The sequence below is a fragment of the Megalobrama amblycephala genome, linkage group LG7 (genome assembly GCF_018812025.1).
Source record: "Megalobrama amblycephala isolate DHTTF-2021 linkage group LG7, ASM1881202v1, whole genome shotgun sequence".
Lineage (NCBI taxonomy): Eukaryota > Metazoa > Chordata > Actinopteri > Cypriniformes > Xenocyprididae > Megalobrama > Megalobrama amblycephala.
Window position 1 is genome coordinate 7851542 of NC_063050.1, and position 24975 is coordinate 7876516.

The 24975-nt window shown below is 38.3% G+C and overlaps 2 protein-coding genes across 2 annotated transcripts in view; one reads left to right on the plus strand and one right to left on the minus strand.

Annotated features, from left to right (window-relative positions):
- Positions 1 to 24975, minus strand: part of mfn1a (mitofusin 1a) — a 25652-nt gene continuing 677 nt past the window's right edge. Inside the window, exons 2-19 of the mRNA XM_048195808.1 lie at positions 24772 to 24880; positions 19473 to 19596; positions 16723 to 16858; positions 16267 to 16429; positions 9808 to 9932; positions 9220 to 9328; positions 8540 to 8647; positions 8051 to 8204; positions 7680 to 7747; positions 6986 to 7107; positions 6649 to 6775; positions 4349 to 4453; positions 3135 to 3237; positions 2787 to 3007; positions 2557 to 2679; positions 2230 to 2426; positions 1389 to 1523; positions 1 to 151 (exon numbers count right to left, since the gene is read on the minus strand). Coding sequence (XP_048051765.1) covers positions 82 to 151; positions 1389 to 1523; positions 2230 to 2426; positions 2557 to 2679; positions 2787 to 3007; positions 3135 to 3237; positions 4349 to 4453; positions 6649 to 6775; positions 6986 to 7107; positions 7680 to 7747; positions 8051 to 8204; positions 8540 to 8647; positions 9220 to 9328; positions 9808 to 9932; positions 16267 to 16429; positions 16723 to 16858; positions 19473 to 19587 — 2181 coding nt within the window. The 5' untranslated portion in view covers positions 19588 to 19596; positions 24772 to 24880 and the 3' untranslated portion in view covers positions 1 to 81. The remainder of the gene's footprint in view (positions 152 to 1388; positions 1524 to 2229; positions 2427 to 2556; positions 2680 to 2786; positions 3008 to 3134; positions 3238 to 4348; positions 4454 to 6648; positions 6776 to 6985; positions 7108 to 7679; positions 7748 to 8050; positions 8205 to 8539; positions 8648 to 9219; positions 9329 to 9807; positions 9933 to 16266; positions 16430 to 16722; positions 16859 to 19472; positions 19597 to 24771; positions 24881 to 24975) is intronic.
- si:ch1073-184j22.1 (erythroferrone) overlaps positions 20203 to 24975 on the plus strand; it is a 9238-nt gene continuing 4465 nt past the window's right edge. Inside the window, exons 1-4 of the mRNA XM_048195807.1 lie at positions 20203 to 21922; positions 23113 to 23229; positions 23449 to 23563; positions 24755 to 24882. Coding sequence (XP_048051764.1) covers positions 21785 to 21922; positions 23113 to 23229; positions 23449 to 23563; positions 24755 to 24882 — 498 coding nt within the window. The 5' untranslated portion in view covers positions 20203 to 21784. The remainder of the gene's footprint in view (positions 21923 to 23112; positions 23230 to 23448; positions 23564 to 24754; positions 24883 to 24975) is intronic.

Consider the following 24975-nt stretch of genomic DNA (forward strand, 5'->3'; position numbering starts at 1 on the left):
CAGCAGTTTTTGGGTTGTTCCAGCAGTGAACACTGGAGGACAGTCTTACTCCTGCTCATCCACAGTTTCTTGCTGCTCTGGTTAATGTTGAATCTGCAGATAATGTGCTGAAAAAGACTCCAGTTGTGACTCCAGATCAGTGGCTTTGTGCCTGAGAATAAAACGAGACCAATATAAGGTTTAAATGACAAGAAAACTGTTTTTCTGTCTGATTTTACAGTCGTTTATTATCATAGTGATTATTGCTAAACTGGTTGGGAAAGTTTTGTTCTGGGTATGAGATTGTGAACAGATACTGAATGAATCAGCTGTGAGCACAGTGACAAATCTCTGATGCAATAAAGCCCTGCCCCCTGTATTTTGAAACTAAAGTGCACTTCTCAGAGAAAGCACCATATTTGCAGGGATTTTAAAATCATCTTTGCAAGTTACATAGTTGTATTGATAGAGAGAAAAAGGGTCAACAATACCAGTACCATTACCAAATAAAACTTTCTGAGGCTGTATTGAGGTCTAGAAGTAGGCCTACTTAATGCATCTCAGGGGGCTTGTGCATGAAATGGTTTTCAATTAAAAATCGTTCATTTACCCATCAATGCCGTTCTGGCTTTTGAAAATGATACCGTTATCTCTGTGTAAACGTCAACTCGAATTTGTGAAAATGGTTATGTCATGTGCATATGTATTATGCGTTCAGTCTACAGGTGCATAGTTTTTTAAGTGACATTGGCAACTACTGGCTTGTCCGCATAATACAGCGTTTTTAGTCATGTTTGCGAATCTGTGTGAACGAGGATGGTTTTGACAATGCTGTGTCGTCTGTATGTAAAAACCACAAAAAGGAAAAACATTTCCGTTTTTGGTACGTCGTTAACATTGTAACAATGCGAGTTATTTAAACGTGCCCTTGTATGTGAGAAATTATGTTCATAATATTATACATTTTAACGTATATTGTTAGTATTATATAAATATTTTTTTAAACTAAACTTTTTTGGACCTATATAAATCCACTTGCACTGATACTTGAATAATGAATCTTGACCTTTAGCTGAGAAGTGAATCCTGCTGGGTTTAGTTCAACTCACTTCATGAGGTAAGGCCTCAGAGGAATCAATCCCCAAATGGCTTACTTTTGTCTTTGTATGTTAAGCTGGACAAATACTATTTTAAGTATTTAAAAAAATACACCATCTTAAAGTCATAAAATACATTTTCAATTTGTAGTGTTGTAGAAATCAAGCGAACATTCAATGCTGTTATATGATGCGGCCCCACCTTTCTTGTGCATCCAGAATTACCAATTGACAAGGATTTGCTTTCAATTAAGGGTAATTATCTACAGTACAAGCTGTCATTCTCTCTCACGCACATCATGACTGTTCTACCTGAGGGTTTTGGAGTGTCTCTGGACACTCTCCAGGCGCTGGATCCTGGCGCTGAGTCTGCGGATCTCAGTTTCAAGCTCCATCTCGCTCTTGTCAACCTGTTGGCACATGCGGGCAAAGATGGCCACCATCTCCCTGCAATGCAGAGAAGCATATCCTTCACACATCACCCACACACCCTCGTCCTACAGATCATATAAACCAATATTTCAAACATCTCAGTATGTTTGTATGCAGGTCTATGAAGTGTGCTGTTGTCTTTTATTTTTAGCCGTCATCAGCTTGTAGATTAAATATTCACTCAAAGTCACTGCCATGATTAAGTGCTGGGAAAGGCAGGTGATTATTCACCTTTTAGTAAGTCCATGTCCTTCAGTGTGCAAAAGACAGGTTTGAATTTAAGGGTCACTGTCTTTTTCTGTACCTTAACAATTTTTAATGGTAAGGTATCTGGTTTTGAATAATTTTGGCTTGAAGTGGGAATTCAGAGAGTAGATTCTAGACTTCTGCTATCATTTTATATAGTGTTTGTAGCATAATAAAGGTGTGGTCACAAGTAAAAGCTATTCTTTACAATAGGAGTTCAGTGTTACTTCAATGTTGTTCTGCTCCTCAAAAAAAAACCTAAAAGGCCAGGATATGTCTTCAGAATATTTGGAATAATAGCATATGGACTACTTTGCATTGATTTGCCACCCTTTTGAAGCTTCAAAGCATTCACTACAATTGGACAGGAAAGATCCAGAGCATTCTGTTAAAAATGTCCATTTGTGTTTCATGGAAGAAAGAAGCACAGGCGAGTAAATGATGAAAATCTCATTATTTGTTGTCTGTCACTCACTGTTGCACCTGCTGTCCACAGTCACTGCTGATGATGTGTGAGATGGCCTGCAGTCTTTGAGTGGCATAATCCACAAACTGCTGCTTAAGGGCCCTTTCTTTAGAGCTGTTGGTCCAGGTGAGCCTTTCATAAAGGTAGAGCAAACTGTAGAGACTCACAGAGAGTACAATAACCCTCCATCCCACAGAACGCCACACCTATCCAAAAATGGCATCGCAAAACTGTTTTACTCAATTGTGTTTACTCTATATAATGTTTTTAGAACTTCAAGACATTTTACCTGATGTGCTTCCTGGTATAAAAAGCTTTTAATCAAAAATTTCTTACCACTCCAGCAGTGACCAACATGCCCACCGATGCTCTGGAAGTGAGAGAGAGCAGTCCTGTTGCCATGGAGACAGCCAGCTCCTCCTGGGTCTGGGTTCCCATGGGAGCAGAGGAAGAGGTGACCTGTGCACAATGCATATCATGTCACTTTAGGCCTATTCACACTTCATAAGTTTGTTATTAGAGATCATTAAAACAAGTGCAAAACTAAGAAACACTTGGACAATTACTTTCAAATTCTGGTTCAACAGACTCAAAGCTTGTTTGGCTTTGGCAGGCCCCAGGAAACGATTCACCAAGGATGTAAGACCCAGTGAGAAATGAAAGTCGATGTCTTCCACAAAATTTTCACAGAGGCTAGCAAAGTTCAGGTCATAGGTCATAGTGAACTTCCTGTTGGGGATGTGTAATTGACCTCGGGCAGCAGGGGGCAGCAGAGGACGTAGAGTGTCTAGGTATGAGAATGACAGGAGGGCGGTCAATGCTGACAGCAGTTTAGTCTAAAATATCCTTTGCCAAGGAAAGCTTGTTTACTGGAGACTTTATGTCTGAAGTGAAAACTGTGCATGAGTGTGCACCCATTATGTCTCTCTGAGATGACAGCACACAGCCATTTATAGTGCTGGAACAGCGGAGGTCCAAATTCTTCACCATTATCTCCTCCACATAGGCCATAAGCTTCTGCAAAATGCACACAAACATGACTATAGTCTATTTGACTATTACATACTGAAAAAAAACTCGTCTTACTATCTTGTAAATATTCTTAACACGATTCTTAAAAGATAAATACAGCTCATTAGCAAAACTGGTTCAGATTTTTATTTTTTGCAGTGTGTTTATGCCTCAGAATATTACTTTTATTTAATTTCAGTCAGAAAGCTTCCAAAAAATGTTATATTTCATCTGAACTTAATAAATAATTACATTTATAATAAATTAACCCAATCTGAAGTGGCTTATATAGAGCATGAAAGGGTGGTTTTATAGTGCTTCACAAATATGGCATTAAATATCTAGTTCAGTCATGAAGCTCTAGAGGGCGCTTGCTGATAGGTCCTTTATATGCGACTGGCAAACAATCACATCATTACCGTGTGCCACAAGCTGATTGGCTGGTTCAGTGTTTGTTGTAGGCTAGAGTTCCTCTGAAACCCTCCACCTCCCCAGCTCCACCTGTCTAGATCTGCTATGGGATTCATGTATGTCTATTTATGCAGCAGCAGCGTGTCTGTGTATCTATTAACAGCAAGTCCATACTTGCTCTTCAGCAGCAGCTCAGCACATCTAGTCCGCAAAGACCAAATACATTAACATTGTCATATTCCTTAACATTCATTAAAACTATTTTGAAAGTTGTCATGATTGCAATACATTTACACAGGAATTATTATAATATTTTTAAAATAATAAACATATTTTACATTTTAGTATGGCTAGTATACACCATTGTCTTTAAACAGAATTTGAAGATGTGTAAAGACCTGTAGATTTGTCTCATGAAAGAACAATGCGTCTAGTCTTAAGTAACCTTTCTTTGTACGTAGAGACCAGCAGGATATTAAGAGACCAGCTCCTCAATCCTGTTACGCTGATCACACAGACAGCTGTCACTAAGGTAGCTCTCTAGACATGAGTTTATGAACAGTGAACAGAACATGACAGCTAATGCACTGCTTAACAAAGCTCATGTATTTTCTTCGGTATATGTTTCAGACTTGAAATGTTCTGATTCTTTCTAATCTGACTTAAAATAACAAATTAATTTTGTAAGGAGTTTAACACAACTCACAGTTTTGTACAGGGCTAAGGCATTTGGAGCAGGGCTAAAATCAGTGCAGAATTCATCCACATGAACAGACAGACAAGAAATCTCTTCTGCCATGGCACTGGACACCTAGAAGAACAGCAGTGAGAATTTAATGGACCTTTTTAACACCATAGAAAATATAAGGTTGAAATATTAGCTAAGACTGTCAACTTTTCATATTTTCATATTAACATTAATTATATTAATTTGGAGGGATATGTACCATCAGTTTTACAAATTATGAAATTAGTCCCCTAAAATAGTAGGAAAAAGTCGTTTTGAACAGCTTTTAAATGGCATCTCTTATGATTATATCCATGATAATTATGAATTTTAAACCATGCTTATGAAAGAGGCTGATGATTAAAATGAATTGATAAAGAATTTTTAATCTGAATATTATGCACATAGTTTATGCATAAGTACACACACACACATACACATACACACACACACACACACACATATATATATATATATATATATATATTAGGGCTGTCAATCGATTAAAAGTTTTAATCTAATTAATTACATAGTATTAAATATTTCAATTCAAATTAATCAATGCAGGGTTTTTCCCTGGTCAAAAATGGTCTTCGGTGGTGACAGACATGGTCATCCACACAAACAGTAAAAAGTGCCCTACCCACGTGATCTGCGAGCCCGATACTGACAATAAAGTACCTGTCACTCTCACTTTAATTCTTTCTTGCCCTCTTTGCAAATAAAAAAAAAAATTATTTTATAGCTTTGTAAGAGAAGATGCTTTTTTGCTAAACTTGAAAAGTATTAAAAAGTAGCATTTAGAAGTTATATTAACTAATAATATAATTTTCTACCATATACAATTGAATGCACCTAGCTAACAACAACTTGCTTTGTTCTGGTTTCACCTCACTCCAGTCTAAACTAACTGATTTTATAGGTAGGCCTAATTTACTACACATTGTCATTTAAATAACCTGAAAATATTGTGGATTATTAAGGCTAATTTTACTAACCACTCTTGCTAAATGGGGTAAGCACACTAATGTTCTCATTTCAGAGTTGTTTGAGTAAATGATTAATTATAGACCGTGTGGAAGAATCAGTTGTTGTCATGATTCATTCAAATGAATCTGTTCAAATGAGTCATTCGGTCGCGAATTGGACATTAGCGGACGTTGACGCGTTGCGTGCGAATCGCGACTGTTATTAGGATATCGCAAAAGATTTGTCAACACAGAAAACACTTCACCACTGGATAGGATTTTCTTTTTGTTTACTGAAAGTGTGATTTATGTCAGCTGCACGTGCAGGGCGCCTGTCAGAGAAGATGAGGTGACGTTCTTTTGAGCACTATTCACACCCAGCGGTTATTCAGGAAAAAACATTCTCTGAATGCGCCTCGTGAAACATGGATTCGGTCTTACGAACTTTTAGTATTGTGTCATTTGATTTAGATTATTATGTGTGAGGTAGAGAGAGTGCAAAGACGGTGTTTACTTTGAAGATCGAGAGCTCGCGCGCACGAGAACGGCTCCAGGTTCAAAGGTCAATACGGAATAGATTAATCTGCGTTAATTTTTTTAACGCGTCATTTTTTCTCAGATTAATTAATCGAAATTAACGCGTTATTTTGACAGCCCTAATATATATATATATATATATATATATATATATATATATATATATATATATATATATGGGTTAGGGTTAGGCCATATAACGTTAGGCCAGGATGACAATGCCAATATTTATCAGGGTTAAAACATCAAGAGAGAATTTTTTTGGTCAAGATCTTGTATTGACAATGCAGGTTAGCACTCTGTAAAATCTCCTCCAGCACATCCCAAAGACTTACACTGAGGTTAAAGTCAGGACTCAGAAGTGCCCATTCATGTGTGAAAATGATTCTTTGTGCTTTCTGAACCATTTTTTCAGTTTTAACCCTGATGAATATTGGCATTGTCATCCTGGAATATGGCTATGATACATATTCCAACATGGTTGTTTAAGAAATGAAAAGCTACACACTCCATCAATTAGGGTTAAAAGAACTGTTGCCAAATATATAACATGCTAGAAACATAATAATCACTGTAATAATGATCCATTTATAGGTTCTTAAGTATTTACCTATTAAAATCCAATCAGCAACCTTTTTTTTTTTTTGGCCAGGCAGTGATATTTATATATACACACACATATGGTTTTGTTGTTGCTTTGTTTTTTGTTTGGTCTTTTTTTTTCAGACACTAGTTGCCATGATGCATTTTTTAAGGGGTGATGATGCAAGTTACCTTGGCAGCCACTTCGTCAGTGATGGCCTTTATCTTGTCTTTGATGTCCTCGGTTAGGAAATTAAGCTGATTTCGCACAAACTCTAGCCGGTCCATTAGAGCCTCACACTCTTCCAGTGAGAACACTCTACAGATTGACCGGATTGAACATTGCGATTGTTACAACAATAAAGTTTTAACATAACAATGGCTTTTATGAAGAATAATCATACTAAAGAACAAATGGTTTTGCACTGAGAGAATCTCAGGTCTTGGTTCAATATTGGGACCAATTATTGTCTTTGGGAGATTGGACAGAGACCCTCCATTACACAGCAGACAAGGTTTTGGAACTCACTTCTTTTCTGCTGAAGAAATATTGATGGCATCCATGATAGCCTTGACCGACTCAATGATCTGCCAGGCTCTGATTGTGTGCTGCTCAAACTTGGTCTTCACGGCAGACTGGGATATAAATTCCTGTGGAATCCATGAAGCACGTTCTTGAGCCATCATTGTGCCACAATTATCAGGGATCACGTCATGATTAAAACTAATCAAAACAAGATTCCAATGGTTAGATTTTATCTGTACCCATCAATATGCTTTTCACTCTAGTCATTGGTTGCTTGCATGGCTGAATCACAACAGACCCATCTATTAATGCCATCATAGATTACTGTGAATTTTCATCCCTGGTTCCCAAGAATGTGAGGTACTCTCACCTAGTCAAATCCACTAACTTGGCTCAGGGATTGCCACTACGGTAAACGGCTGCCTGGAAACTATGAGGAACACCAAGTATCTCACACATCTGGGAGCCAGCAGCAGATGGCCTGAATCAACGCAAAACAGTTTGCTTAAGGAGACCGTCACCACGTCACGCCATTTCTGGGTGAAGCTGTCATAAATTCTCATCTAGTCTAAACAGCATACAGACAGGGCTAAGACTCAGTTTCCATGAAGCTCCTCTTAATCTTTATTGTTTTTAGCCTCATTGTCAGACAACGATTATCCTGGAGCCAGTGACTACAGTTTGAGTGCGTTCTCACCTCAAATGTTCTTTCAAAATTCTGGAACTCCATCAGTCGCTCTTGGAATCCTTCAGCCAGAGCACCGCCTTTAAATAAAAAGCATATGCCCCATTTGGTCGCCATAATACCAGCCAATAAATGAAATATGAAATGAAGCCTGTGTGGTGAAGCATCATTTTTGCATATTTTCCACACTTCAAGTCACACCTTAAGTATCATTCTCAATATCATTGGGCCACTTTAAGATTTATTAGCCTCTGCTTCAGAGTGTTTTATGGTTGTTGCGCTCATTTTTAACTTGGCTAGGCCTCGTTTTTCCTGGTCTCCCTCCAGAACTGTGTCAAAAGCAGTAGGCTCGGCACTGTGTGACCCAAAACGCTGGAGCCTACCAGTCTCTGGCATTCCTTGGGCGTGGTGGATCCTGGCACTCAACATCTCCTTGGCAGAAACAAAGAAGATGCGGTCAGGTGCCTTGTTAAGGTCCACTACCTTCAGCTCCTCCACTAAGAAACTGACACAGCGATCCATGTGCTGTTTACGCACCTAAAAGCGCAGTGAAGTAGAAACAATTGAATGGAACAACACCTCCATTAGCGCAACTTTCATTAATATAATTAATAAACTTGCAGTTCATTAACATATATTAAATACAATTTAATATCTATTTGTATCTTAATATAGGCACTGCATTATGTTTGTGAATGACATATTAATGAAAATTATTAAGTGTTAACCTCATTTCCTTGAAGCTATAAATCTGAAATAGATGACGGAGGAATGGTAAATGTTACAAAAATCTCACAAATCTCTGGTGGTTTTGTGTGGTGAATCACTTGTGACATAAATATAGGTCATGAGTCATATGTGATAAAACTTACATCTTCCAGATACTCTGGCTCCAAGACAGATGCATCCCACCGATTGTTTAGGATGAAAATATTGGGCTTTGATATGCGCTCATTCACTTTGTGGAAAAAGTGCTTCTCCTTTCAAAGAAGAGTGAAACATTGAAATAAACAAAAGGGAAAATAATGCTATAAGTTTTTTTTTTTTTTTTTTTTTTTTCTTTCTGGTAAATATTAAAAGTAAAACTTATAGGGATGCAATTATAATTTTAGCCAGTACTTTGACAGTTATGTTTACAATATATAATTTAAATATCTGTCAATGTTTTGCCACAATAAATGCAAAAAAAGTACTAAAATATCTAATATTTTAAATGCTGCAAGTTAGTTTAGGCATCACAAATATTATAATGTGCATGTTGAAAATGAATTCATTTTGAGAAAAGTTTTACTAAATTATTAGTCCTTTTAAGTATTAACAATAACTTGATTTAAGTTTAATTAAGTTATTGTTAAATGATGGCAAAGGCAATCTAAATGAGCTTGAAGCACCTAAATAGAGGAAATTAGCATGAAGGATAAAATATCTAACGATACCAATAAAAAAAATAAAAAAAAGAGAGAGAGAAAGAAACCCTCTAATATTGACTCATAACAGATATGACATATTTATTGTGCATATGGAGTACTGACAGTGAAAAGTTGCTACTCACAGTGTTCATTATGGTAGACTCAGAGTTGGCAACAAGCACAAAGACATCAGCATCTAAACAGAACTTGTCAATCCAACTGTCCAGCTCTGATGTGACATCTGTGCCTGGGCTGAGGAGTGAGGAGAGTGTGGCTCATTAACATTACATCAAACTACACATAATGTTCTATTCTCTATTGCTAATCTAAGATCATGCAGTTTGATGTCTTTTTTTCAGCAAACAGAAATATTAAATGGTTTTTCTATAAACCAAACTGGCTGTTACCACCCATGATACCTCTAGAGCAGCACTGCCAAATCATTTAGTGTTTTTACTTGCCCCCCTTCACAACACATCAAACTTTGTATAGTTCCTTGTAGAAGTCCATATACCTGCCAAGGGCTCCCAAAGTAAGCAGTGATTCTCCAGAGTTGCACTTCTCATAATGATTGTGAGCTAAGTTTATCTTAGAGACCGTTTGTGCCAGTAGTTTTATGATCTACAATGGCTTATGAAGCTTTTGAGAAACACAGCCCAGGTCTGTTGTTCATGTGCCAAACTACCCTGCAGAATCTTAATTCAGCTCTGACAATGTGGAGAGGTCCATACCTATCCATCAGAACCAGATCATCTCTCAGCAGTGCACACTTAGTTTTGGGCCAAAACACTCGGACTAGAGAGCCAGAGTCTTGGTTCCTGTCCATATGCAGAGCGTGGGCCAGATGATTGACTGTCTGTAAGGTAAAGTCAAACTTAAAGCTTCAACAAGATATAGGATCACAAATATTCAAATCATGTCACAATATTAAAACACCTGTTATTTATCTTTTTAAAATGTCAAAATGACGAGCTTTCTTGTGGATCTTGTTGAAACATTGCATTATGTAAAAAAATAAAGCTAGTTTCTTGAGAAGTGAGATAAAACATGTCCTGCATAAATTGACATGCCATTAGTTTAGAAAACAACAACAAATCCTGGTAACACTTTATAATAGCATACAGTAATAAAGTACTTGCAAATCATTTGCAAACTATTAGTTTATAGTTAATTCATGTGCTGTCCACTGATGAGGGGCTCGATGAAGCAGCTTCAACTCAAAGTCTGATATACCCCCACAGTGAATAAATATAGGATATGATTACATAGGGCAAGGTACCTGAGATGAAGGTGGAGTTTGGGGAGGTGGAGGGATGCTAGAACAGCTGAGACTGAAAAGAGGTAAGCAGCTGCTTATATACTCTGGCTGTTGATTGGAAGATTAGATGGGCTTGCTCCTTCCTAAATTACGTTTAGGAACTTCACAAAGTATTGGGACACCCCTCCAAATCATTGAATTCAGGTGTTTCAATCACTTCCATGGCCAAAGGTGTATAAAATCAAGCATCTAGGCATGCAGACTGCTTCTACAAACATTTGTGAAAGAATGGGTCACTCTCAGGAGCTCAGTGAATTCAAGTGTGGTACCATGATAGGCTGCCATCTGTGTAATAAGTCCATTCGTGAAATTTCCTCACTACTAAATATTCCACAGTCAACTGTTAGTGGTATCATAATAAAGTGGAACTAATTGGGAGCAACAGCAACTCAGCCACGAAGTGGTAGGCCATGTAAAATCAGAGCGGGGTCAGCGCATGCTGAAGTGCACAGTGCGCAAAAGTCGCCAACTTTCTGCAGAGTCAGTAGCTACAGACCTCTAAACTTCATGTGGCCTTCAGATTAGCTCAAGAACAGTAAGTAGAAAGCTTCATGGAATGGGTTTCCATGGCCGAGCAGTTGCATCCAAGCCTTACATCACCAAGTGCAATGCAAAGCGTTTGATGCTGTGATGTAAAGAACGCCGCCACTGGACTCTAAAGCAGCGGAGACTGTTCTCTGGAGTGACAAATCACACTTCTCTGTCTGGCAATCTGATGGACGAGTCTGGGTTTGGCGGTTGCCAGGAGAACGGTACGTGCCTGACTGCATTGTGCCAAGTGTAAAGTTTGGTGGAGGGGGGGTTATGGTGTGGGGTTGTTTTTCAGGTGCTGGTCTTGGCCCCTTAGTTCCAGTGAAAGGAACTCTTAATGCTTCAGCATACCAAGACTTTTTGGACAATTTCATGCTCCCAACTTTGTGGGAACAGTTTGGGGATGGCCCCTTCCTGTTCCAACATGATTGCACACCAGTGCACAAAGCAAGGTCCATAAAGACATGGATAAGCGAGTTTGGTGTGGAGGAACCCGAAAGAACACCTTTGAGATGAATTAGAGCAGAGACTGCGAGCCAGGCCTTCTCGCCAACATCACTGCCTGACCTCAAATGCACTTCTAGAAGAATGGTCAAAAATTCTCATAAACACACTCCTAAACCTTGTGGAAAGCCTTCCCAGAAGAGTTGAGGCTGTTATAGCTGCAAAAGGTAGGCCAACTCCATATTAAATCCTAGGTAATATATATATTGTAATATATAATATTGTATATATACATACAACAGTTCTTTCTGGTTCTCGAATCTGATTGGCTGATAGCCATGTGATATTTAGTGATAAACAGCACTCCAACCTTTTTACCGTTTGTTTGTGTCACTCCGCTTGAAGCGACTGTCATGGCGGCCGAGCAAATCCACTGTAATTTTTACAAATACTACACTTGTTGTACCACGATCTGTAGTTTTAAGAGTTTTTTAGGCGAGAATGTAGTTGTTTTGACCTGAAATATCTGACTCATATTTAATCATGGCGCCTATTTTACTATTTGTTTAGATGTTTTCAGAGATCCGAACTCTGGGCCATCAGTGGCTGTTCAGGGGTCGTGTAATCGCCGAAAACAGCTTCACCTCAGTCAGTGCTTCGGGGATTTGCCGCTGTGTCTTATAGTGGTTAAACATGACATATAATTATATATTGCCCGTTATACATAAAACGGGCAATCTTTGGTCTTAATAATCTATTACTTGTTCCAGAGCAAATCGAATTATGCTATGTTAAATTTGATAACTTAATATTAAGGTTATATTTAACTTACATCCTTTATAGCATAGCATATTAGCTACAACTAGACAGGAAATATCAGATAAAGACTCTTCTCCACTCTTTAAAATAATTTCCATTCATTAAATATTTGTAAAACCCACATACAGGCATAAAGTGTGACCAATAGCATTGATTTTATAAAAATAAAATAAAACAAAAATGAGGAAATATAGAGATACGAGGTTTCCGCCTGATACTGACGATATCTTAACTGTGTAGCATTTATTATTTTATTTGTTTATTTTTTGGCCGTTTGGTAATGATCCACGGCACACTTGACAACATGTTTGGGAAACACTGCTATAGAGCACTGCTTTTGTACGTTTGAATGAATTGTACAATTGTTTATTTCCTACTGTCATTTATAATGGCTATTGTTGTTAATTTAAATATTGTTGTTCAATAAATATTATTTTATATAAATATGTTGTATTTGAGAAAGGGTCCATTAGTGTGTAATATGGATTGAGTGAACATTACATTACGCCATTGTCACGGGTGTTTTGGTTTTGTGTTCATGTTTTGGATTTCATGTCTTTTTATTTTGTAGTTTTATTCATGTTGCTTGTTTGTGTTATGCTTCCCTTGCTCCTCATGTTCTCCCTTAGTCTATGTGTCATGTTCTCATTGGTTGGTTATAGCCATGTGGTTTTCAGTTCTGTTCTTTCATTGGTTCTCTTGTTCCTTGTGTCACTTCCCCATTGGTTGTTTTAGTCATGTGCTCTCTTAGTTCTTGTATTTATAGCCGTTGTCTTCCCCATGTTCCTTTGTCGTGTATTGTTAATGTAACCTGCTGTCGGTGAGTCATTTTGTCAAGTCTGCTCAAGTTCAAGTCAACTAGTTGCTTTGTTTGTTCACTTTCATACAATAAACTGCTCTTGGGTTCTCACTACGCTCGCCTCCAGTGGACTCCTGTTACAGCCATTAGATAGCGGCAAAACTTTGAGTGAATGAGACTCATTCAATGAGTCAGTGGCAAGAGACTTTTAAATTGAAAGAAACTTTTGCTAAGGAAGTTGTTTTAGCACTGTATGTTTTGGAAAATTCCCTTAGCTGTAAAAAGGACAAATTACATACAAAGATCGCTTTCCTCATCAGATATTCAATAAAGCAATAAACCCCAAGAAGCCATGGTTTACAGTGAATGTATAACAGCTAAGGGGCGTTGTTAGGCACGACGCAGAGTGGAACCCCCTTAGCTGTTATAAATTCACTGTAAACCAAGGCTTCACGGGGCTTATTGCTTTTATAAAATGGTTACCACACAATACAAATATTGAAACAACAAAAAAAATATGTATCAATGGAACTTTCATGAAGTAAAATCATTAAAAGCCTTCCTTGTGCTGAAAAAAAAAGTCCCTGACCAGCAACAGAAGTTACATTTTTTTACGCCATTAGATGGCGGCAAAGATTGTCTTTATGAGCTAGTTACTCAGTCGCAAAGACTTTTATATTGAAACTTGTTGTGAACACAGAACAAGACGCAAATGACAATTGCTTTGCCAGTGTCGACAGGGCACGGGAAAACCCATTAAATGTTAAAAAGAGCATCGCAGCGGACATTCAAATGTATTTTTTATTATGAACATAGGACTGACCTGAAGGAAAATGCTAAATCTGAAAGCACGTAATACACTCGGTCACTCGATATCTCTCTCACAATACTCTTCCACACAATGCAGTAAGTTTCAATGAACAAAATCAACAGAGAACAAACATATGTTTACGTTGCTAAGAGAGGTTGCTAAGACAGACAAAGCCACTGGAAGGCAAGCCTGCAACCTTTAGACAAAAAAGCATAATGGCTAATGCTAACGCTCCGGCTCTGGTGATACACAGGGGTTTTGAACTTACGTCACTGCCATTACACAATAGGTTGAGAGGTGCCGCACGTGATTAAGTTAGCCGTTATGTTTTCTCCAATGGTAAGAGATACAGACCCTCTCATCTCCCTATAATATACAATCTCTGAGACAGACAGACAGCAACACTCAGTGGCGCAGCGATACTTGAGTAATGCGATCAGCTCTATGTTTTCAGGAATTTTACAATGCCTGCGGACCAGAACTATTTGTTTTATAAACTGATTTTTATAATGGATATTATGGACATCGACCTGAAGAATAAATATTATATCAGACACAGGTAATGCTCGCTCAGGTGATCTCTCTCTCTGTCTTTCTCTCTCTCTCTCTAAAACTACAAAATACATTTGAATCTGTGGCGGAATGAAGTAGTTCTGCACAAAAGAGGGTTTTAAAGACACGTTTTACACACTCGTGCCGTCGAATGTTGTATAAATGCAATTTATATTTTTCAGGGACAGTTTTCTGGGATGGGTAGGTTTAGGGGTACCGTAGAGTTAGTGATAGAAGGGGATAGAATATACAGTTTGTACAGTATAAACACCATTACACGTATGGAGAATTCCCATAATCAACATATGCGAACGTGTGTGTGTTTAATGTATTTGTAAACATTTTAAGGAACACTGAATATGAATGCAGTTAATGTCTAATAAAGGTTGTTTTAAAGCACTTAATTAATGACATTTTCCTTTTTTCCCGTGACATAACCTAAAGTGAGAACTATTTTCTCCTAAAAACCAATTAACAATTCCCTTTATTACGACCTAATTAAACAATAGTAATTATGTTAATTACAATGACAATGAATGAACAACTCACTGTTAATATAGTAACAATGAATTAACTATAAACTAATAGTTTGCAAATGATTTGCAAGTACTTACTGTATATTTATTTTAAAGTGTTACCCAAATTCTATATTAAACTGAGATGACACTAGAATGTATCTCTTCATTTGATCAAAATTATGACATTATCACTCATTCTTTCTAAAACTGTCCTCACACCATTAAGGCTTCACAGCTGTGCCTCTTTTAATTGTGTAGTCTGTCAGATACTTAAAAAATGGTATCACTTTATTTTAGGGTCTTTTAACTAGTTGCTTATTAGCATGCATATTACTAGAATATTTGCTATTTATTAGTACTTATTAAGCACATATTAATGCCTTATTCTGCATGACCTTATTCTATATTCTTAGTCCTAATACATAAACTTAACAACTACCTTACTAACTATTAATAAGCAGTAAATTAGGAGTTGTTTGAGTGAAAAGTCGTAGTTAATAGTTTATATGTGTTCCCTATACTAAAGTGTAAAGCTACGGCAGGCAATGTTTTTCATAAACACTCTGTTATTCTGGATGAAACTCTCTTCACACCCTGAAAGCAATCGATAATAGAAGTGGTCTAAATATTTAAATATAATATATTATCATCTTCTGTGGAAGTCTCAGGACCAAAAAATGTTCTTCCAATCATTATTGCTTTCGGTTCGAATGCAGTGACAGGATTTCCTACTTGCCTGTCAACCCATACCTCCGCGCACCTCCGCAGACATCACATGTTCCATGAGGCTATGTAGAGTTTTTTTTACAGTCTATGCAGATTTACAGTTCTTTCCCTACCAAAACAACAAGCTTATGCTGCGTTCATGCCATGTCGTAAATACTGTAATTACAAAATGGCAACTCGTGACGTTCTACTAGGAGCTATTGGATTTATGCATTTCTATGGCCACACTATCAATGCCGAAATGAATCTGCAGCATCTGCATCATGACTCAGATGGTACAGAGCTTTTAAGTTGTTTATGTTTATTATTATTGTAATGTTATGTGCTTTGAGATGCTTTGCAGACTCTGCTCTGGCTGTGCTTTGGAGAGCGCTCTGAAGGGAGGGTGGGATCTTATGCTTTCAAAGCTAGCTTACTATTTGCTAGCCTCTGCGAAATTGCCTACACTTGCTTTAATTGTGATTATATTTTCTCACAACCATGATGCCTACTTAAACATAAAAAAAAACCCTGTAGTATTTGGGGGTTTTTAAAAGGCTTTTAGGGTTGTCCCAGTAAGTAAGAATAAGAGCAATTTCAGTAAATATAGTATGAAATAATTACCTCAAAATAACACCAGTTTACAAACATAAAGAGGCTTGGAAACTGCATGATATTTGCAATGCATCATACTTCAATGCTTTTCCTCTCTTCAGAGTCTTCAGTGGTAAGGTAGGCATGCTCCCCATCTGTGCCCTCCACACTCAGGAAACTGTTTGTGGTGTGGCCGATTCCACTGGGCAGGACCCGTTCCCTTAGCATGGCATTAATTACTGTACTCTTTCCATTACTGGTCCTGAGAAACACATAGCATCCAGTAACAAACTGTGTATTTATTCTCTGATTCAAGAGTTGCTCAAACCCAAATTAATGAGGAGGAACAAATAGAGAGAGAAAGATGCCTGTACACAAATAATCAATTTTTGGTGTCTTGCTTTTGTGTGTAAATTAATTATATATACCAAAATAATTGATTGATTTTGGCTAAACAGCTGAAAAGCTAAAAATATTATTGATCCATTTCATTCTGCTGGCCTGTTGTCATTGTTTGGTTTACATACTAATAAGCTTAGACCACTGTTGTTTTACCTGCCAAAGAAGGCCACCTTCATGTGTCTGCGGGCTAGCACATCTTTGATGACAGTTAGTTTCCTGGAGCAGGCCTGGATCTGCAGATACTGTTCTTCCTCAGCTACATGCTCCAGATCCTCACTCTTCCACGTCTCTGGGTACCACACACACACATATATCAAATACCATCATACAGTAAAGTGCAGGACCAATCTTAGCTGATAAAGAGATAGCCTTATGTGAGAGGTATTTTTTTCATTTTGTTATTTTGCAGCCTAAACCCGGGCACACATTTAACGACTAGCTAAAACATTCTAAGACTGTGCTCAACACACAGTGATTGTTTCCTTCGACTGAAGCACATTTACATACTTACACTCGGAATTTGAACACTGACTGTAATCGCCGACTGAACGCAACTGGCTCTGACTGGACGTGTTTGAGCACGATGAGTCATAAGTATCAATTTACATTCATAATTGGCCTTAAAATCGTTAAGTGTGTGCGCGGCTTAAAGTGCTTTAAACAATTTTCCACATCAGTCTACACTCTATTGCAAAAAACAGATTTGTGACTTTGCATATTTAAAAAAAAAAAAAAAAAAAAACTGAAATACAACCCGAATTCCGGAAAAGTTGGAACGTTTTTTAAATTTGAATAAAATGAAAACTAAAAGACTTTCAAATCACATAAGCCAATATTTTATTCACAATAGAACATAGATAACTGTTATGTACAAATGTTTAAACAGAGAAATTTTACACTTTTATCCACTAAATGAGCTTATTTCAAATTTGATGCCTGCTACAGGTTTCAAAAAAGTTGGCACGGGGGCAACAAATGGCTGAAAAAGCAAGACATTTTGAAAAGATTCAGCTGGGAGAACATCTAGCAGCTAATTAAGTTAATTGATATGAGGTCTGTAACATGATTAGCTATAAAAGGAATGTCTTAGAGATGCAGAGTCTCTCAGAAGTAAAGATGGCAGAGCTGTGAAAGAGTGCGTAAAAAGATTGTGGAATACTTTAAAAACAATGTTCCTCAATGTCAAATTGCAAAGGCTTTGCAAATCTCATCATCTGCAGTGCATAGCATAATCAAAAGATTCAGAGAAACTGGAGAAATCTCTGCATAAGGGACAAGGAAGAAGACCTTTATTGGATGTCCGTGGTCTTCTGGCTCTCAGACGGCACTGAATCACTCATCGGCATGCTTGTGTCAATGACATTACTAAATAGGCCCAGGAATACTTCCAGAAACCACTGTCGGTAAACACAATCCACTGTGCCATCTGCAGATGCCAACTAAAGCTCTATCATGCAAAAAGGAAGCCATATGTGAACATGGTCCAGAAGTGCCATCGTGTCCTGTGGGTTAAGGCTCATTTAAAATGGACTATTTCAAAGTGGAAAAGTGTTCTATGGTCAGACGAGTCCAAATTTGACATTCTTGTTGGAAATCACGGACACCATGTCCTCCTGGCTAAAGAGGAGGGAGACTTTTCAGCATGTTATCAGCATTCAGTTCAAAAGCCAGCATCTCTGATGGTATGGGGTTGCATAAGTGCATATGGTATGGGCAGCTTGCATGTTTTGGAAGGCACTATGAATGCTGAAAGGTATATAAAAGTTTCCAGACAACATCTATTTCAGGGAAGGCCTTGTGTATTTCAGCAGGACAATGCAAAACCACATACTGCAGCTATTACAACAGCATGGCTTCGTCGTAGAAGAGTCCGGGTGCTGAATTCGCCTGCCTGCAGTCCAGATCTTTCACCCATAGAGAACATTTGGTGCATCATTAAACAAAAAATATATCAAAGATGACCACGAACTCTTCAGCAGCTGGAAACCTATATCAGGCAAGAATCGGACCAAATTCCAACACCAAAACTCCAGAAACTCATAACCTTGATGCCCAGACATCTTCAAACTGTTTTGAAAAGAAGAGGAGATGCTACACCATGGTAAACATGCCCCTGTCCCAACTATTTTGAGACCTCTTGCAGGCATCAAATTTGAAATGAGCTCATTGTGTGCATAAAATTGTAAAAGGTCTCAGTTCAAACATTTATGTTATCTATGTTCTATTGTGAATAAAATATTGGCTCATGTGATTTGAAAGTCTTTTAGTTTTCATTTTATTCAAATTTAAAAAATGTCCCAACTTTTCCGGGTTGTATCACACTGCAAATGTATTCAGGCCCTTAACTCAGTACTAGTAGGTTAGTTTTGTGTGTTGCATTCAGCTTTACTTCTACCCTGACCAGTCCCTCAGTCCCTGGCGCTGAAACCACATGCTTCACCATTGGGATGGTATTGTGCAGGTGATGAGCAGTGCTTGGTTTTCTCCAGTCATGGTGCTTGGAACTGCAATTTATCAGACCAGAGAGTCTTGTTTCTCAGAGTCTGAAAGGTGCATTTTTTCTTCTTTTTCCCCCAATAGTCCACTTTAGACATGTCAACTAGCAGTCATTACAGTATAAGTAGACTGTCTGCTTAAAATCTGCTAAGACACTTTATTTTGATGCTCCCCCAATAGACATTCTACTGACTATAAGTAACTTTGCAAATACATTAACTTATCCTACTAACCCTAACAGTCTAGTAATTAGTTGACAAGTAGTTGGAAATTAATGAGAGTAAACTGACTATCATGGTACCTTTTTGTAAATGAAATAGACTAATTACTAAACATATATAATTTAAACAATAAAATAACAATATATCTATCAATCACACATGCAATAGTTAATCATTCCATCTTACCCTCTACAAAATCTGATCCCTCTCTAACAAACTCCAACAACTGGTGAAACATAACACTGATTGTCCTCTTTGCCACCACAAAGTGCTGCAGTGGTGAAACATTGTCCTGCTCCATGTTTAAATACTGAAAGTACAGAGTGAGTATAATTCACAGTTGAGATGAATAAAAGCACAGTGACAGTGTTATATAAGCTTAGCGCTAGCCTATATATAAAGGCTTTGGTACTCACCCGATCTGATAAAAGAATTACAACTGTACAAGTGGTGCCGTTTCTCAAATGAGGTCAAAGAGCATATTCATTACAGGGGCATGAAACCTTTTCAAAAGCATTTTACCTTTACCCAAAACATTTTTACCTTTAACCATCAGCGAAGTCTGTCTATGTACATGATATTGAGATTGTCTGGTGAGAATTGGCAATACTGAGCAAGTCTTTACAGAGCAGGACTAGTGACCTCAAATCCTCTTATCCAGGACTTAATTAAGTAGACATGTGCTTCCACTCACCTTTCTCCAACCACAAACTTCTATTTCCATAATGAGTTAGATAGCATTGTCTATATTGTTTAGTTTGGCAGCCATGAGTGTAGGCTACGGTTTCTCAATTTTCAGTGCATGCTTTAATGATTTGCAGCACTGGTTCTAATTTAATCATTTAAAATTACCTCTATACTATGCTGTAGACACATTGTATAAAAAATTATTGTGCTGATTATCCTGATCATTTTGAACGAATTGTGCCAGGAGATTGTGCCAGTGGTTGAATTTTTAAAATAATGACACTTAATTAGGCTCACAGACTCCAGCATTTTTAAACCTTCATTAGTTTTGTGCCCAGTAGTCATCTAGTCTAAAGACCACACAGATGCTGTTCTCTCAGCCAGGAAAAAGCAATAGCAGAAGACTGATAAAAAGAGAGGTGTGGTGGTTTACTTACTGAAAGTGTGCAACTTTCATCTCAACTGTCATCATTTCAACAGTACAATTCTGCATATCTGCAATGCACATTTCTGCCACACCCAAATGTCTCCCACTGCTTTCAAATTTAGGATAGAGACTAAATGAACATTATCCTATTTCTGACATTTTAAATCTGTTAGATTTCTATCACTCTTAAATCATCTTGAAGGAGCATTTCTGACCACTGTATAAACACATAAAAGAGGCACTAGGACCCTGCAGCTGAGGATGACAGAGAGAGAAAGGGCTGGCAGAGACAAACGAATGAGCTAAACACAAGACAAATGAAAGAAGGGACCAAGGAACTCACTGTAGAAGAGAGAGAGAGACAAGGAGAGATCAGATAAATTGAGAGTTCAGATAAATGGCATGGAGGCTGAAGAAAGACAAAGTGACAGATATCAACAGCAGATATCAGGAGGAGTGGACAAACTAGAAGAGGAGGAGGAGTCTGGTCTGAGAGGAAGCTAAAAAGAGTGGAGCGCGAAAAGGAGCCCTTCAAAACAGAAAAATCTTTTCTGACTGGGCTACTGACATATACGTGGAATAAACTGGAGCCTGGCAAAGGGGACCTCAACTGGCGAAAAAAAAAAAAAAAAAACATCACTGAAGGAATTACTGAAAATATAAACAGACGGAGCTGTGCAAAGGCACCAGGGAGAGCAGAAGGCAATCAAACATTATTAAAACAGAAAGAAGAAGTGGAGATACCACCCACAGAGAGAGACTGAGTATACCACACACAGGGTTTATCACAGGTAATCACACCGCAACTGAGCAACAGACACTAGCAATCGACAAATACATTCACATAACCACACACATGTATTTATGGAATGCACACCTACACACAGTGGGTGACTATAACACATACACTGAACATCCATAACTCAAGCTTAGAGAGTTTAGACTATAGAAAGGAGGCACAGGGAATCTTGGCTGTCACATGGGACAGACTGACTGTGAATGGGTAGAGTGGTGAGGCCCTATGGACAACTCTCATGGCACTCTGAACACTCCATGCTGAGGACAATCAAAATTTGAACTGATCTGAGAACGGATTTTCTTCTCCATGTCAAAAAAAAACCACCCCAGAAATTAAAGTAGATCATTGGTAGATCATAGACCAAATCATCTTCTCCAAATCAAGTTCCACTATCAGCTACAGGACTCTTTCACACTTTGAAGAACCAGCATTCTCAACTCTTGGATATCCTTCTTCTCTAAGGACCGATTCCATTGTGTTACCCACAGGACGTCTGGTCACATCTCTTTGTTGGAATGGAAGTTGTGAACTGAGATACTAAGAAGGGGTTGAGTGAGTTAGACGTTTACCTACTGACACTGCAGCATGAAGCTCACGCATGGGACAAGAGGGGCACTGACGGCCTTGCTGCTGAGTTTACTGCTGACTACCTGCACCACACAAGAGAGTGAGGAGAGTCTGGAGCTCCAAGAAGAAAATAATACAGTCAGCACTGAGAGCCCTGTAAGTCAAATGCCATACACACACCTGCTGTACACCTGTCAAGGCTTATACAATGACACTGTGGAATCTCGTAAATCAAATCTTTAAATTTTACTTTATGGGTTTGAGAACCATATGATATATATATATATATATATATATATATATATATATATATATATATATATATATACATATATGTATATATTAGGGCTGGGTGATATATCGCATGCGATTGTCAGGCGCATTTCGTCAGTAAAGCAAGGTTCCCTGATTACCGCTAAATCACCATCACCTGCTTTCAAATGGAGCGGCATTTAATAGACAGAGCCGTAGATCACTGACAAGCCACGCAATATCGCGTTCATATCGCAGATGAATCGCCTTCGATAATGAACTCGATATTGCGTAGCTTGTCAGTGAACTACAGCTCTGGCTATTAAATGGCGCTCCATTTGAAAGCAGGTGATGGCGATTTAGCAGTAATCAGGGAACCGGCTTTACTGACGAAATGCGCGTGACAATTGCATGTGATATATCGCCCAGCCCTAGTATATATGTATATATAATTTTCTAAGCAAATTTCTTAACGTGTAAATATTTGTATGGACATAAAGTGATCCAACAACTGAGACATAAAATTAACAAATTTCACAGATATATGAGGAAAAGAAATTAAGGAAAGTAGTAGTCTCTAGCTGCTTTAATACTACAGTACTTCTCATCCTCATGGACTGCACCGGATTTGCACCAGTTCTTGCATATGGTTACATGTGGTTTGGTTACATGTGGTTCCTGCCTCCCTGTAACACTGGCCTCTTAGGCCTCTTACATTACGGACGTTGCAGTTTATTTCTCTGTTCACATCTGCACTCCTCATGCCTCCCTGCAGCAGGACTATGGCATGTTCACGCAGGTGTGGCTCTCCTTGTGTTTTTCAGAGTCAGTAGAAAGGTCTCTGTAGTGTCCTAAGTTATTCAACTGTGGCCTTAATTGTCTACCACCTGTAAACTGCTAGTGTCTTAAGGACTTAAGGTGTCTTAAGGACTTAAGGACAAGCTTTCCAATAATCATTTGTAAAATTGATTTATTTTTTACAAAATTAAATTACATTTAAAATAAAGAATCTTGAAAAAGGGATGTTTCTTTTTAGCTCATATATATATATATTTGCTTATAGTTTAACGCCCTGAAATGCCTATCTTTTACAGGAGACTGTATCCTCTGACATAACCATCGTGAGCCCCCACAGGACATGGATAGTCTTTAGGGACAACTCCAACAAGGGTGGAAATAAGAAACCAAAAGGAAATAAAAGACTATCCAAGGTAATCTCTGTTACATACACACCCTGCTATACATGAAAAATATTAATAGATAGAATAAGTGCATGGATGTATTGAACAAAGGCTTTCTAAAGTCTAGTGTGTCTGCATGAACACAGATTTAACACAGCACACACAGATAAACCTAATGAGGCCTATAACAACATGTCTACTCTGAGAAAGTCCCTAATCCTTCACTTCTTCAACTTTCTATATGTCCAGCATGGCCTTCCAGGTCCACCAGGCCCTCCTGGTCCCCAGGGGCCTCCTGGTCCTCCAGGCCCCCTACTGCCTCATCATGCAGAGTTGTTACAGGACTTCCAAGTCAAACTGAAAGGTATGCTGGGATTTGTGGACATAAGCCCATTCCCACACCATTACCAATTATACCATACAAAACAGAAAAGAAATCTCAATACATCCATCTGGCATACCTGAGCAAAATCTAAAACTTGTTAAGATTCCATTTGTTAAGTGGATTCAGATCATCAGCTTGTCAGGAGAGAGCTCCATGAACCCAGCTGAGTGTGTCAGATAAGAGAGACATACAAAATGTACAGAAACGTGGGTCTCCAGGAACAGGATTGAAAACCACTGTTCATAGTGTTCATAGTGTTCATAAACACTATTGTGACTTGTATAAATTTGTAGGTTGCCCTTTGGTCTACAACGTGCACCATCTAAAGATTCAGTTCACTTGTGCTAAGGCAATATTTCTACAGTGAGTGATGGATTCACACTACACAACGACTCCATTTGCAAGTTCACAAATTAATTAAACTGGTTAAGTAACTGTTTTGACATCAACACCTTTCAAAGAGTTTGTTGAACATTTGAATATGTTGGTTTTAATGGTCTAACAGGTTGTTTGTGTTTTTGATTCGGCTAGGTCACTTTCAGCATTGCTTGATGTTTGGGATGTGTGTTGTCATGCTCATTTGTTGGGGCGGCTGCTAGTCTGATTGTAGGCTGGCCTGATCTCTTAATAAGTGTAATTTTCCAGGACGTGGATTTGACTTGGCCTGGCCAAAGAATTCCACGGATTCCAGATTTTGTGCGTGTGTGCATGTGTGTGTGGAATGAGTGTTGGAGCATTGCCAGGAAAGCAGACACAGGTCTGTTTGTGCTCTGGTGCAGTATGCTGCAGGCTGTTCTGACAGCAATATAAAACATAAAGGCTCTTATTCACACAGAAAAGTGCAGTGGTGCCGCACGCTTATACATTCTAGCATTCTCATTCTTTTACACTTCCATCCACTCTGTCTGCTCATACACACACTCAAACACTCCAAATATTTACATATTCTATTCACTGTGAGAATGTTGAATGAATTTATATGCAGCTAAGTGTCGGTCAAAAACAATCTCAACCATTTTCTACTGGCTGTATTTCAGTGTTTTTGAGTCTGAGAAGGTGCCTAGTCTACTGGGTTATACCTTATCCCACATTAAACAACGCAGTCAGATGGGAATTAATTGTGCTTTTAACAAAGGAACATCACAATCTTGCCATTATCTTTCCACTCAGAGATGGTAGGAACTTACTGTTTGCTCTGCGATCAGCCTCCTCGTGTGGCCACAGCTTTCCGTTGCCGACTGCACCACAACCTGCTGGTCCACCGTCGCAGTCTGCAGGAGCTCCAGCCCTTCAACACTGTGAGTGGAAAACAATCCCTTCCAAACTAGAAACAATTTACTTAACTCATTAACTATGATATAGTATCCCCAGAGCTGTGAAATTAAATTTAA